The sequence below is a fragment of the Geotrypetes seraphini genome, chromosome 4, assembly GCF_902459505.1.
Source record: "Geotrypetes seraphini chromosome 4, aGeoSer1.1, whole genome shotgun sequence".
Lineage (NCBI taxonomy): Eukaryota > Metazoa > Chordata > Amphibia > Gymnophiona > Dermophiidae > Geotrypetes > Geotrypetes seraphini.
In genome coordinates, this window is record NC_047087.1 from 322769060 (window position 1) to 322784010 (window position 14951).

At 40.0% G+C, this 14951-nt stretch overlaps 2 protein-coding genes across 2 annotated transcripts in view; one reads left to right on the plus strand and one right to left on the minus strand.

Moving 5' to 3' along the window:
- Positions 1-14951, plus strand: part of DMBT1 (deleted in malignant brain tumors 1) — a 572499-nt gene that overhangs the window by 204568 nt on the left and 352980 nt on the right. The gene's annotated exons all lie outside the window — the stretch shown is intronic.
- CUZD1 (CUB and zona pellucida like domains 1) lies at positions 8220-10241 on the minus strand. The gene is made up of 3 exons (XM_033941623.1): positions 9983-10241; positions 9493-9773; positions 8220-8721 (listed from the first exon to the last, which is right to left on the minus strand). The coding sequence occupies exons 2-3, from the start codon at positions 9722-9724 to the stop codon at positions 8465-8467; spliced, it is 489 nt and encodes a 162-aa protein (XP_033797514.1). The 5' UTR covers positions 9725-9773; positions 9983-10241; the 3' UTR covers positions 8220-8464.

Sequence of the window (14951 nt, forward strand, 5' to 3'; positions counted from 1 at the left end):
GCCAATGGTCTGCTCCCAAGCTGGCATTCAGCAGCTCTTTACTGGTCTCTGGGTTTGTACCACTGAAGGTTTTTTAGACTTATATTTCAGTTTTCTGTTTACCTTTATTTTTTCTGAATATTCAATGTGGCACCTCAGTGTTGTGGGCTTGAAAGGTAATATTGAAATGATGTGTTTTCCTTTATGTATTGTTATAATTTCCTTTTTTTTCTTTATTTATTATGTTTGTAATGTAATGATTGAAAATTTTAAAATTTTAAAATTTTTTTTAAAAAATACTCCAAGTGAGGTCGCACCATTGAGTGATACAGAGGCATTACCCGGCAGGGGGGGCTGGGGGGGGTCACTCTTAGAATGCATAATATACTGTATAAATATAGCACCTTGGGCCCCACCCCTACATCACTCTTCAATATACCAGTCGTTCCCATTGCTTGCTTCCTAACCCGTAAACCCCTCCAAATTTCAATGTAAGAAATACAGATGTTGATTAAAACTTTCAGTAGCACTTGCAAAGGCTCATATGAAACTGCTGAATCCACTAAAGACGTTGATAAAGGGCTTGGCATGTTACTCCATATCTTCGACAACTGCGTTTTGAATTCAGTATATGGTACAATGCCTGAAATTTTAAAGAACATGATGTCTCGTTACCAACCACAAAGGTCCTAACATTCTCTAGGTGCGACATTGTTGAAAACAAAGGCCAACCCTAAACATGTAGATATGAATGTCATGACTTTTACGTGTGCAGGAATCAAGTAATGGAATGGCCTTGTTGGCCAGATTAGACAATGTGGAGAGAGGAATTCAGTTAGGAAAATGTTGAAGACCCAACTATCCATTGAAGCATTTTTCTGATCAAATGACTTTATGTCAGACTGAATATGTCTGTTTTATCTTCTTATTTTTGTATGGATTCTTAACTTTGGATGTGTGTAACTCCTTGTAAAACCGTTTTGGATAAAAACGGTATAGAAATTTTAAAAATAAATAAATAAATGTCAGAATTTATTTCCCTTTTTTTCCAGGTCGTCTATGAATGAACCCATAACCAAGCCTCCTTCCTTTCTCTGTATTGACTTCAATCAAGGATAAAGATTACTGCAAACTCTAATAAAGAATTTAGGGTTGATCGTTTTCCCCAACATTTCTAGAACATATTTTAAAAGTCCTGCATAATTTCATGTTTCATCAAAGTCACATCTTGATGAAGAAGCAATGGGATACTTTCAAAACCAACAGTGCCTCATACGGAATCACTTCTGCTTTCCTGATTACCTGCATGCATATCTGCAATTATATCTTAGTGTTGTCTGAATTAAATTCAATAAATTCTTCTTTATTCATTAAATTGTTGCTCCTCTTTGTACCACTTTGCAATTAATTTCAAGAACAGAAGTATTTGTAAAAATAAATCCTGATGTCCTGGCCAGTTGCACACTTTGATCTGAACGTACTTCTTCACATTTCTGGAATCCATCTTGGATATTTGGTTCATTAGTATGTCTCAATAACATTAGTGCAGGCTAAATTAAGTTAAACTATATTAACCTACAAATTCACATTCATTACAATGATCAGCATGCACAAAAAACCGTTAAATTAAATGTATGAAACCAACAAAAAAAAAAAGTCTGACCATTTGGGGTGGGAGCCCAAACAAGCCAAAAAGAAGCTGACAATGTTTGCTATTTGCATACTCCTACTGGATTCCTCTGATAATACACAAAGATTTACTTGACGATGATACTTGGGGCAGGGTTTTTTGAAATTCAGAATCGTGTCATTCAAGTAACAACAGAGCATCATATGAGTAAGAGAGCAAAGGAGGAAATTATGGGTTGGTACCCGAAGGGTTCAGGTATTAGTTGATTTGAGCAGTGAGGGGTGCTTTCTGGATCACAAATAGGGGAGACACCCCTAGGGAGTACAAGCTATCATTTAAGCATGGGAGTGAAGGATGGTAGGAATTTTCATGGTATTAATTTCTCCGTGCTGTATTCTTTTGTACACTGCCATGAACCGAAAGGTATAAAGAATGATGTTATGTTATGAATGGGGCGTTTGGAGTGTTACTCTTGAGTAAAGGTTTGGAGAGTGTTAAGTGGAGAGCACTGGAATTTGTTACTCAGAAGAGAGAGGTTTGGAGTGTTGTTCAGAGGGGGTTCAAGCCTAACTAAGAATGGGAATGAAATATGTTACTGAAGGGTGAAAGATGTACAGCAGAATAGTGAAGTTCACCAATAAGGGAATGGAAGTTATCACTCACGAAAGGGAGGTGTGACCTGTTATTCCAAGGAAGTAAAGGGTATTTCATGGGGAAGGAGGTTTGGACTGTTACTTCGAGGTAAAGGGCAGCATTTGGATAAGCAAACGGGAAAGGTGTTCTTTGGGGTAGGTATGGCCATCACAAACTGTGTAACTTGGCACACTGGTGTACCTCCTGAAATTTAAGGTGTTCTATGAGACACTGGGGAGGAGGTGAGGTGCCAGCACTGGCTGACTCTCTACAGGATGCCAGCGCCTCTCCTTCTCTCCATGCATTTTCCCCTACTGACAGCTCAGGGCCCATCTCGAGGGCCTTCGTGCATGTGCAGATGTTGACGTGATGATGTCACATGTGTGTGACCCCCCTGGAAAATGCCTTTGCAGTAAGAAGAAAGGGCTGTGCATTTTTTCAGGGTATCACTGAGTTTGCAGTTTGTAACCTACACAGATTGAAGGAGAGGACTAGGAACTCTCTTTTTCCTGAGAGGAGGGGGGGAGATTATATAAGACAGGGTGAGAGGAAATTCAAGGCTTTTGGTTGTTCCTGTCCCCCCCCCTGCCAAAGCACGAGACAGAGGGGGACTCCTGAAAGGATTTGGGAGGGAACTGGCAAACCACCATAAATAGATGAGCCCAGAATGAACTGGAAGTGGCAGAGGGAAGTCTGTTGATAGAACCAAAGGAGATTCTAATGTGGTCACCCAGACTTCAACACCTTGACCTGTGAGCATGATCTGGAGTAACCAAATTTGCACTGGTCACAGCTTTTCTTAGGAGGGCATGAAAACAGTCAAGCTTGAAGTGAAGAGTTTTGTTAACCTATTTCTTTAGGTGTGGTAAGTTCATGACAGGATGAAATCATAAAGCATATTTCAATGTATGATAGTATAACAACAATGTTCATGTGGATAGGATGTTTGACTATGGAATTACTTTACCCATATAATTTTAGTTAGATAGGGTTGATAATATAGAGTACTGTACCCCGCTTTAATAGGATTGACACACATAGGGGCACTAGTGTAATTCAACCCTGAATTAAAGGGGGGAACTGATGGTGATAATTGTATTAGGCAGAATATAAGGGGGGGGGGCCTCATAGCCAATATGTATTAAAACAATTTTAGTTAAGACCACACTAATATTATATAAAAAGATGTAGCTGAATAATAGAAATGCTTCAGAAACTTGTGACACAGCATAGTATAGACAGCACAGCATGCAGATTACATATTTTTTCTTAATAGAACAATATTTTGGTTTAATGTCAGGAACAAGATGCTGAAGTCATAATATAACTGTTACCTGAAAATAAATCAAAAGTCACACTAATATATTTATCGCTTGAGGAGTTATGGGAAATCATGTGACTATAACCATGTGATTGTAGCCTACAGAAGTGTATTGTCTAGCAAATGAGAAAGTTTCTGTAAACTAGATATTTGCAATAGAATAGAACATGTTTGCAATGTCAGCATGTCCTCGGTGAGCATGTTGTCCACTTCCTTCTATTGCTCACAGAGGTGAAACCAATAGCATGTGATGAGTTAAGTCATTGCTAAGGAAAAGTACTAATGAAGTATAATTAACAGGAAACCATGTGATTTGAATAGAACCAATAGAATATTGTTGAAGTATGCAATTTGTAAATGGATTGTAATTGGAAGATGTTCCAACTACATATGTTTAATAATGAATTAATTGATGATGTCATTATCCCCAAAAAATGGCAGTCACTGGCATAAGAACATAACATAAGAACATAAGCATTGCCTCCGCTGGGTCAGACCTGAGGTCCATCGCGCCCAGCAGTCCGCTCACGTGGTGGCCCAACAGGTCCAGGACCTGCATAGTACTCTTCTATCTAAACCCTTCTATCCCCTTTTCCAGTAGGAAAATGTCCAATCCTTTCTTGAACCCCAGTGTCGTACTCTGCCATATTACGTCCTCTGGAAGCGCATTCCAGGTGTCTACCACACGTTGGGTAAAGAAGAACTTCCTAGCATTTGTTTTGAATCTGTCCCCTTTCAACTTTTCCAAGTGTCCTCTTGTTCTTTTATTTTTCGAAAGTTTGAAGAATCTGTCCTTCTCTACTCTCTCTATGCCCTTCAAGATCTTGTAAGTCTCTATCATATCCCCTCTAAGTCTCCTCTTCTCCAGGGAAAAGAGTCCCAGTTTCTCCAATCTCTCAGCGTATGAAAGATTTTCCATCCCTTTTATCAGACGTGTCGCTCTCCTCTGAACCCTCTCTAGTAACGCCATGTCTTTCTTAAGGTACGGCAACCAATATTGGACGCAGTACTCCAGATGTGGGCGCACCATCGCCCGATACAACGGCAGGATAACTTCTTTCGTTCTGGTATTAATACCCTTCTTGATTATACCTAGCATTCTATTCGCTCTCTTAGCGGCCGCTGCGCACTGTGCCGTCGGCTTCATTGTCATGTCCACCATTACCCCCAAGTCCCTTTCTTGGGTACTCTCTTTCACTAACATCCCTCCCATCGTATAGTTGTACCTCGGCATTTTGCGAAGACTTTTGGCTGTCAGCTTACCAATTTCAGTAAGCGGCCAAAATGCTCCTCAAGGCCTTGACTATTAACCACACTTTTGTGTTAGATTTCTTTCTTGACCTCTTGTGAGATAGAATTAAGAACTGAGGGATATATTTAAGAACTAAGGGGCATGTATGTAGCCTGTCCAGATAGTTATTTCGACCAAACATCTTCATGCTGAATTCCTTGTAAATAGTTAAAGACAATGAAATACAATAAAGTTCCAGTTCACTTAACCCTTGGACTGAGCTGTCATTTCATCAGAAGGGAGAGTAAGAAGTCCGAGTGGGGTAAGTGAAACCCAAAATGGCCTATTCTACAGATTTATCTGGTCCCAGCCTGTGTCCAAGCTTGTGCAAAAACTGTGAGTAAAATGTTTTGAAGAATTCAGCTCTTTGTACCTAAGGACTAAGACAGTGGTTCCCAACCCTGTCCTGGAGGAACACCAGGCCAATCGGGTTTTCAGGCTAGCCCTAATGAATATGCATGAAGCAAATTTGCATGCCTATCACTTCCATCCTATGCAAATCTCTCTCATGCATATTCATTAGGGCTAGCCTGAAAACCCGATTGGCCTGGTGTTCCTCCAGGACAGGGTTGGGAATCACTGGACTAAGATACCGGACTGCCTTAGCCCGAGACTTTTTTCACTTCCTTTATCTGGAGTTGGGGGAACAGACTTTGTTCCTTTCATCTAGCTGCCCCCTATGCCTGGAATAAACTACCTGAGTTTGTCTGCCAAGCCCCTTCCCTTCCTTTTTTAAAAGCAGACTGAAAACCCACCTTTTTGATTTAGCCTTCAATCCATAACTTTACTCCCCTCTACCCTTCGATCCAGCCAGCAGATTAACCATTCCCCTTAACTGTATCCATGACATCCTGTTTGTCTGTCTTGTCTGTTTAAATTGTAAGCTCTTTGGAGTAGGGACTGTCTTCTTTGTGACTCTACAGTGCTGCATAGCGCTATAGAAATAATTCATAGGATTTACCGTAAATGATTTTATTGAAAGGAAAACTGTTATTTAACATTGCAAAACATTTATTTGTTGTGAACCGCCTAGATCATTTTTGGTTTGGCGGTATATAAGAATAAATGATTATTATTATTATTATATTTATGATACTTTTTTCATTTCTTATGTATATAAAAGGTTACATCTACTTAAAGGTGAACGAACTTTAAATGTCAGGATTTTTTTGCTTGTTGTAGTCAATAAAGTTATTTTCTTATGACGCACAACAGACATCATCACGCATTCTACACTTCTCTGCAGGAAGCTGGGGTTACGTTGGCTTCATTGAAGCTGCCATTTTCACCCACGTCAAACTCTTGTCCGCAGCAACGGGTTCCTGAGGAAGAAAGAGAACTTTCGAAACGGGGCTCTGTCGAACCCAAGTGTTTGGATCGTGTGGAGTGTGTCACCCTTGACTCTTAAACATAGAAACATAAAAATAGACGGCAGATAAGGGCCACGGCCCACCAAGTCTGCCCACCCCAATAACCCTCCCCTACCTTTCTCTGGGCCAGATCTGCGATAATGGCATCATTACACAAGAGATTGATTTCCTATCTCTATGGATAAATAGCATGTTTGACAACAGAATTTGGGAGATTAAGGGGTCATATTACTGAGGTGCTCTGGCGGATTTAGCGCACGCTAAATATTAAGTGCGCACTAAATGCTAATGCATCCATAGAATATAATGGGCGCCTTGGCATTTAGGGCGTGCTAAATTGGCTAGTAAAAGCCTCCCTGTATTTTTCACTCCCTCTTGTCCTTGTCCTCATGTCCTGTCAGTACAATACTACTCTCCCTACATTGAGGGGGGGGGGTGTCTTTTACTAAGACGCGCTAAACGCTAACGCGCCCATTATATTCTATGGATGCGTTAGCATTTAGTGCACACTAATATTTTGCGTGCGCTAAATCCGCCAGAGCGCCTTAGAAAAAGCCCCCCTGTAATATGTATATTAACCTCTAAACTGTTCTGAGCTCTTTGGGGAAAACAAAATAATTACATAAATAAATAAAATATATGTCTTTGAATGTCGGCATCTATAAAACAAAGACACTGGTGTGAATTATTTCCAATGCGGCCTAGCGAAAGGCTGGGCGACATCAGCTATCTCATTCTACTGGAGCATCAAGAATTCAGAGAAGTTTGGTTGAGCTGTACATTTAGAAACTTTTAAATGTTTTCTTCAGAGCGACATATTCTTGTCACGCCATGTGCTTGATAGTGAAGGTGTTAGCTTAAAAAGAATCTACTTGCTTTACTATTACAGCGAATGGGACTTTTTCTCTGTGGTTTACATGAGGTAATGAAGGGTTAAGTGGCTGCACTAGGAATTGAACTCACAGCCTCAGGGTGCTCGAACCTCTAGGCCACTCCTCTTAACATTTATTAAATTTAAAAAAAAAAGTAAAACATTTATCTGAATTCAGAATTCATTGACAGAGGGTTGTTTTTTTTTTCAAACCAATCAATGTAATAATGAACAGATCCTCAATGTAAAGAGATTAAGACCTTGTGCCTGGCTTATCTGCCTCTTATACCATGGCATCTTCTTATGTACAAGCTGGTATCTCAAAGTACAAAGAAGGACCCACGAAACAAAGAGTCTACCAAGTCCCAAAGGAAGGAAACTGTGGAGGTGTTTAAACATCTTCATTAGAGTAGGTTAAAATCCTGCCCGACACAGCCGTGTTTCAGCCTGCATGGGCTGCTTCAGGGGCTTAACTTTTACCTTGTGATGTCGGTGAAAATCATGATAAGGCATTACAGGATTTTTAACCTACTTTAATAGATATTTAAGGGCTCCTTTTATCAAACCACATTAGAGCATTTTACCACGGGCTGGTGAGGTAAATGCTCCGACGCTCATAGGAACTGAATGAAAATTGGAGCTCTCCTGTGGTTTGATGAAAGGGACCCTTAAAAACCTCTTCAACTATGACCATGTCAGCCTTCACAATTTTGTTCCATCTCACAGTCCAGTCCAGCTCCCACCTGACGTGAAATTGTCTCCCATTCTACAAGTTTGGTAAAAGCTAATTGAACAAACTTTTTATGGTGGGTAATTTTATTGGGGTTTGTGTCTTATTAATGTCTCTTTATATGTTCATTTTTAAAAGCACTTTGTGGGGAAAGTAGTTAAGGGTCTCTTTTATCAAGCTAGAGGTTTTTAGCGCAGTAAATGCTCAATGAATTCCTATGAGCATCTAATGCAGTTTAATAAAAGGGTGTGGGGGGTAAGTTTGTAAAATTTCTTTTACAAGACTTCATCAAAATCTCTAGTGGAGGACAGTGTTATTTTGTGAATGTTCATATTCCTCGTTCTCTAGACTTGTAGTTCTTACACAAAAACCCCCAAGAAATTTCAGTGAATTTTCTTTATTTTGAAATGAAAGCACATCACTATAAATGACATCTAATCACCACATTTGATTTGATTTTTTTGAGTCACAAAATTAAGCAGTAATTCCCAAAGGAACGGCTCGGCTTTGGCACCGAACAAAGATCTTTGCTTCATAACAATTTTCTCAAAATTTGCATTGTATGTCCATGAACTTTCCTAATTAAGAATGGAGGAGGCCTCCTTCATTGTACCAGACACTCAGAAACCTCTCCTGCTTTTACCAGGAGGCTTCAGATTCCAAGTTGTCTTCTGCTATCTTCTCCCTACTTTGGTTGTTTGTGATATGAATGTTGCATCTTGAAAGTTCTTCCTTTGCTTCCACTTTCTGGAAGGATGCTCCGCTTCTCAGCTTTTCTCTCCAAAGAAACCCAGCGAGTGCCAGAATCACCAGCACCAAAGCCAGTGTGGTGAGACAGTAGGGCAGCAGCAGGGATTGGCTCTCATGCTCTGTGTCACTTAAATCCTGAGTCAGGGCTGTGGAATGAAATGTAATGAAATCAGGGGTGTGTACTTCCAAGGTAGGCCAGATCTGGTAGCAGGTGTGCTATGTACCGCTGTGATCATCAGCGATCTCCATGGCATTACTATGACTGCACTTTATAATTCTCTGATTCTTGACAGACAATCTCACCAGGCTTAGATTTTGTCTGTTTCTTGTTTAAACAGAGACACAGAATTTTATGGGGCCTGACCTTTAAAAGAAAACAAAATTTAAAAATAGGGGAGAGTCAAGAGGTAGAGACTTATTTTAATTTCAGACAACTAACAACAGATGGTATAGCAGAAAACTTGGAAAGAGTAAAATTGGCACAGCATCACCAATGAGGTGACTGGAGGTACCCAGAGAATCTGCAAAGAAGGAAGCCAAGAAAAGGAGAAAAAGAAGGATGTACAGAAGACAAGAAAATCAAGTGATAGACAAGACCAAGGAAGCATCTGAAGGAACATGTAACAGCAAAGAGACATGTCAAAGCCAAGATGAAGGCAGGGAAGGAGGGACAATGATGAAGAAGAAAGATTTTGACAAGATGAAACTTATCAAACACAATAAAGTCAATAAGTAATCCAAGATGCAAAATGAACATGGTGGAGACAATACTTTGAGAAGCTGCTAAGAGAAAAGTCTTCAAGGAAATAAGCACGGAAGAAGCTGAAGCAATAAACTGTCACAGCTGATTTTTACAGAGCCATATCATAGGTAGGTCGCTAGTGGAGCATTTGAGCACCAAACTGACATAACATTACCTGTGTAACCGATTTCTCTCTTCTGGTTGTGTTTTCTCTGCAGCTTAACTGGGCCCGCAATTACTTTTACCACCTCCAGGTAAGTATCTGGGCTCCTCTTCTGTCTGCTGACACAGCCCTGGTAACAGCGGGAGGTCAGGTCTTGAGCCTGGCATATCACCAGTTGGCACTGTACGTATAACATGGAATATGTGCTGAGCAGCTGAAAAGCACCAAATTCAAACTGAACCATGTTACTGGAGGGGGGATTATGAAGCTTGAAAGTAGAGTCTACAGCACACCTAAAGAACCAAAGAGAGACAATAGCAAAAAAGGAAAGAGTGAGAGTATTAGTACTAGACAATGAAACATAAGAATGAGTCTCATGAGCTCACCAAGGCTAAGGAGGCTTCCACTTAACCTCCAAGGCTCGTGGAAGAAGCATGATAAAATGCAAGAAAAAGATTTGGGACCTAAGTAAAACAGAAAAACATAAGTGAAAATTCCTCACAAACTTCTTTGATGTGGCTGGTTTGCATAGCTAGTCAGTGGAGCAGCAGATCTCAGGCAGGGAACAGGAAAATCTCACTGTCACTGAGCCAGCCACGTTGTCATTAGAGTGGTCATTAGAGTGGGCAGACTTGATGGCTATGGCCCTTTTCTGCCGTCATTTTCTATGTTTCTATTTTCCTATGTCTGCAGAAGATTCAGAGCTCAGCATACTCTCTAGTACGTTATAGAGAGCTATAGTTCTTTCTCCTTGTGTGCTCTTCTCCAATGTTTCTCCAACCTCATTTCTACCAGTTGGAGGTGAAGCTTCAACATTGTATTTTCAGGCAGTAGGGACAGGCAGGTCCTCTGGAGTCTTGCTATTGAAGATGTGCTATTGAAACAGCACCACCGCTGGCAGGAATGTAGGTGGAGGACTCCCACACAGCTTAGAGAGAACATCGATGCTCATCTAGGACTGTGCAGTGGATTTCTAAGTAAGTGAAGTGTGCCTGGAATAAAATTCTGCTTCACCCTCTAAATATGGAAGACTTTTGGAACTATCTCCATATTCCAGAAAGTAATTTTCAAACACATCACTAATTTGTGCTAATGAAGAAAAATGCATTCTAGGTTTTATTGTTTGTAGTAGTTTAAGGTTAGTGGACTGTTGGATTTTATCTGTGCTTTTGGGAACATTTTCTTCAAACCTTGCACTATAAGAATAACTATAGCAAATTGTAACTGGTAAACTGTATGTTATGTATAGATCAAGTTAGGATAAAAACTTGTATCAAAATTATGTATGGTAACCTGTAACCCATTCTGAACTCTTTGGGGACAACGGGATAGAAAATGAATTACAGAAATAAAGTGGAAGGTACTGTGTTAAAGAAGATTATAGCAGCATGTGCTTACCCACTCTTCACCAATGGATAGGATTGTGTTGTAAAGTCTGAGGGACTGGGAGAAGCCACACAAGTATCAACAAACAATACTAGGTTCTGATCCGAGCTGTAGAGGGTGGCCTGGAGGTACAACTTCTGGTCCAGACTCACATAATATGGTGACTCAGTCACAGGGTCCAGGAACGAGGATGAACGATAGAATGAAATGTTAACTTGGTAATGACCATATTGCATCATGTCAACTTCCGTAGTATCATTTGCAAAGTAGACAACTTCCACCATCGTGTTTTGGATCATTTTGCAATGAATATCAACATTAACCTTCTTCTGGTCAGTGACTGGATGGATGGAGGGATAAGCCCGGATAGTGTTGGAATAAACAATGGTGTCAGTGTCTCCCTGTTGGAACATGAAATAGAGAATTATACCAGTGTCCAGTGGTGCAGTGCAGTGACCAAAGCACATAGCTATGAACTTGGTGACATACAACCCTGTGCACTTGTAAGCTCTTTAGGAAAGGAACATTATAGGTGAGCAGCAACTGGGAAAGACCAGTGGTTCAAACTTATGAAGACAAAGCATAGTGTTTTGAATTTTATCCTATTCTCAATTGGGAGCCAATGATGCTCCTGGAAATCTGACTTAATGGATTTAACATATATGGATATAGCCCCGCCTCTACTACTAGTCTTGCTGCTGTGTTCTGTAAAATTTGGTGTCCGCTCACAATGCTATGAAATATGGAGTTGCAGTAGTCTAAGTGGTTAGTCATCATGAGTGTACAATAGTACGGATTCTGTCTCTACAGACCATCCCCCCTTTTACAAAACCATATCACAGTTTTTAGCACCACTTGTGGCAGCAACAGCTCCGATGCTCATAGGAATTCTATGAGTGTCGGAGCTGTTACTGCCTTGGCTGGCACTAAAAACCACGTTACAGTTTTGTAAAAGGGGGGATAGTCTGTACATTTGCGTTATATTGCCATCTTGAAAAATAGATAGATTCGATAGATTGTGTGCCCATCAGGACAGACAGGGGAAAAAATGTTCTGAACTCCCCTGGGAGAACGGTATAGAAAACTGAATAAATATGATGGTAGATAAAAACTATTCAGCCCATCCAAACTTCTCATTGAAACCAACAATCCAATCCTCAGTGGCATAGCTATGACTGAATGAGCCCTGGGCAGAAGAATTAAAATGGATCCTTGTAACACAATCTCTCCCAAGGTAGTGGGGGTCAGGGTGTAGAGGGAGACTGAAACCATTTCTATTTTTTGTTTCCGTCAAACTGAATCTGTGGCTAAAATTCACAGCTTGATTACAGCTGAAACCAAAGCCAAACCTTAAACCAGCTACTACTGGTCTAAATTGGTATAAGTGTCTCTCAAACTTTTTTAGCTCTGGCACACTAAACGAAGGAAATGGTTTTCACGGCACATTATAATTGAAATTATAAAATTGCAGAACCAACAAAAAATTAAATCTGAGAATTATTTATTTACAGTTGTTTATGGGCAATTGTAACAATGGTGAAACTAAATTAGATAGAATAGAATTGCTAATCAATGTGGTGGATGTGCTTGTTTTTGAGTGCAAATTAGCTAAAAATGCAGCTCGATAGGTGACACTTCATAATCCACCATCTGCAGTCGTTCTCTTTTTTTTAATTTAATTTCTGTCAGAGTTAAAAATCTAAGTCAGAGATAAAAAGATTCAAACAGTAACAAAGCCTTAATTGCTTTGTTGCTTAAGTTAGGATTACTGCATAAAAAATAAAAATAGAATTACTTGCCGTTAGTTTTTGAGGACCAATCACGTCAAAGAATGATGCTTGTCTGAGTGGTTGTATCCTTACGCACACAGACGCTCATAATATTGACAGATTCTTGCATACACAATGTACATGTCATCTACCCCAGTACCCGCTCACTTGGTACTTCCTGTATCTTATTGTAAACATCCTGTAACTATTCTCTTGTTATCTTGAACCTACTGTAATCTCCCCAGTACCCGCTCACTTGGTACTTCCTGTATCTTATTGTAAACATCCTGTAACTGTTCTCTTGTTAATATCCTGTACCTTATTGTAAACACCCCAGTACCCTGTACCTCATTGTAAACATACTGTAACTGTTCTTTCGTGTTAATATCTCGTACCTTACTTGGTACTTCCTGTATCTTATTGTAAACATCCTGTAACTGTTCTCTTGTTAATATCCTGCACCTTATTGTAAACACCCCAGTACCCTGTACCTCATTGTAAACATACTGTAACTGTTTTTTCATGTTAATATCTCGTACCTTACTGTAATCACCCAATACCAGCTCACTTTGTATCACCCTGTATCCTACTGTTAACACTGTACTCTCTCTAGACATGACTCCACTGTAAACCGCTTCGAACTTAGGGTATAGCGGTATATAAGAAATAAAATTATTATTATTATTATTATTCTCTTGTATACTTATGAAAGGAATTTTTAAAAATAAAGTACAATTCTGGAATTTCTTGTGGCACACCTGGAACCTCTTCGGGGCACACCACTGTGCCATGGCACACAGTTTGAGAGACACTATCCTAGAGGGAGGAGCAGAGAGACACAAAGCTCCTCTTGTTTTGGGGTTGGGAGGAGGAGAAGGAAGGATGCAACTCAAATTTCTGTTTCAGCCAAAAATGCACTGATATTTTCTGCTAAAAACAAAATGAGCTGAATATGGGTTTTGGACTGGTTTTGGCAATGAACTAAACTAAAACTTAACCTTATATACTGGGTCGTCAACCAAAGGAAGCTCGACGCGATTAACAATAAATTTTAAAAAATTAATAAAGTAAACAGAAATACAAGAATTAGTTTTCAAAATGTTTAGCAAATAAAGTTTTTAGAAGTTTACGGAAGAGTTGGAAGGAACTGGGACACCTCAAAATTAGGGGAAGTTCATTCCATAGTTGGGGAAATTTAAACGCCAAAGAGCTGCTAAAATTCATAACTCCAATGAACTGAAATTTGGTGGGTGAGGATGAGAGAACCCTGAAAGTTCCAGTAACCAAACTCAGCAAAACATCCATTCCAGACCTATATAGATCTGTCATGATAAATGAGCAGGAATGTCCAGGCCTCAAATAACAGCCCCCCAAAATACAGATAGACCTCCTGTTGGAAAAACAGAACAGGTCAGACTGCTAGAGATCCCTCCCTTGTGTCTCTCCCGTAAAATACAGACAGAGCCTCAAACACAGAATGAGCAACCACTAACTATTCTGAAAGACCCAAAGTGAGTAACAGATCAGCCATCCAATTACAGACCTATAGCCTTAATACCGCTATACGTCAAACTAATGGAAGGTCTCGTAGCAAAATTTCTCACCGAATACTTAGAAACCCACAACATTTGTCACCCCTCACAATCAGGCTTTTGAGACAACTACAGCACAGAAACACTTCTAGTCTCTCTCCTAGACACAGCCAAACACCACCTAAGCAAAGGCAAAAAAATGAAACTCATACAACTCGATCTCACAGCGGCATTCAACCTAGTAGATCACGACATCCTCCTACTACAAACACTGGAGGCAATAGGAATCACAGGCAAAGTCTACAATTGGTTTGAAAGATTCCTCCGCTCAAGAAGATACAGAGTAAAAGCAAACAATGAACAATCAGAATCCTGGAACAACCTTTGCGGAGTCCCCCAAGGCTCCCCACTATCACCAACACTCTTCAACCTCTACATAGCCACACTGAGCACATGCTTAGACAAACAAGGTATAACATCATACGGCTAAGCAGAAGATATCACCATCCTCCTGCCTTTCGACCTAACCACCCCCAACACAACGAACAAACTACACATTGCACAAGAAACAGTGTCAAAATGGATGAGAGACCAGAAATTAAAACTGAACCAAGACAAAAACAAATTCTTACTTCTAAAAAGAAACAAATCCCCAACCATAACAAACCTAGAAATAAACTCCATCACATATCCCTTACAACCCAACCTAAAACTGCTGGGAATAATGATAGACAAAGGTTGCACCATGCAACTCCAAATCAGCAAAACGGTTCAGAAGGCATTC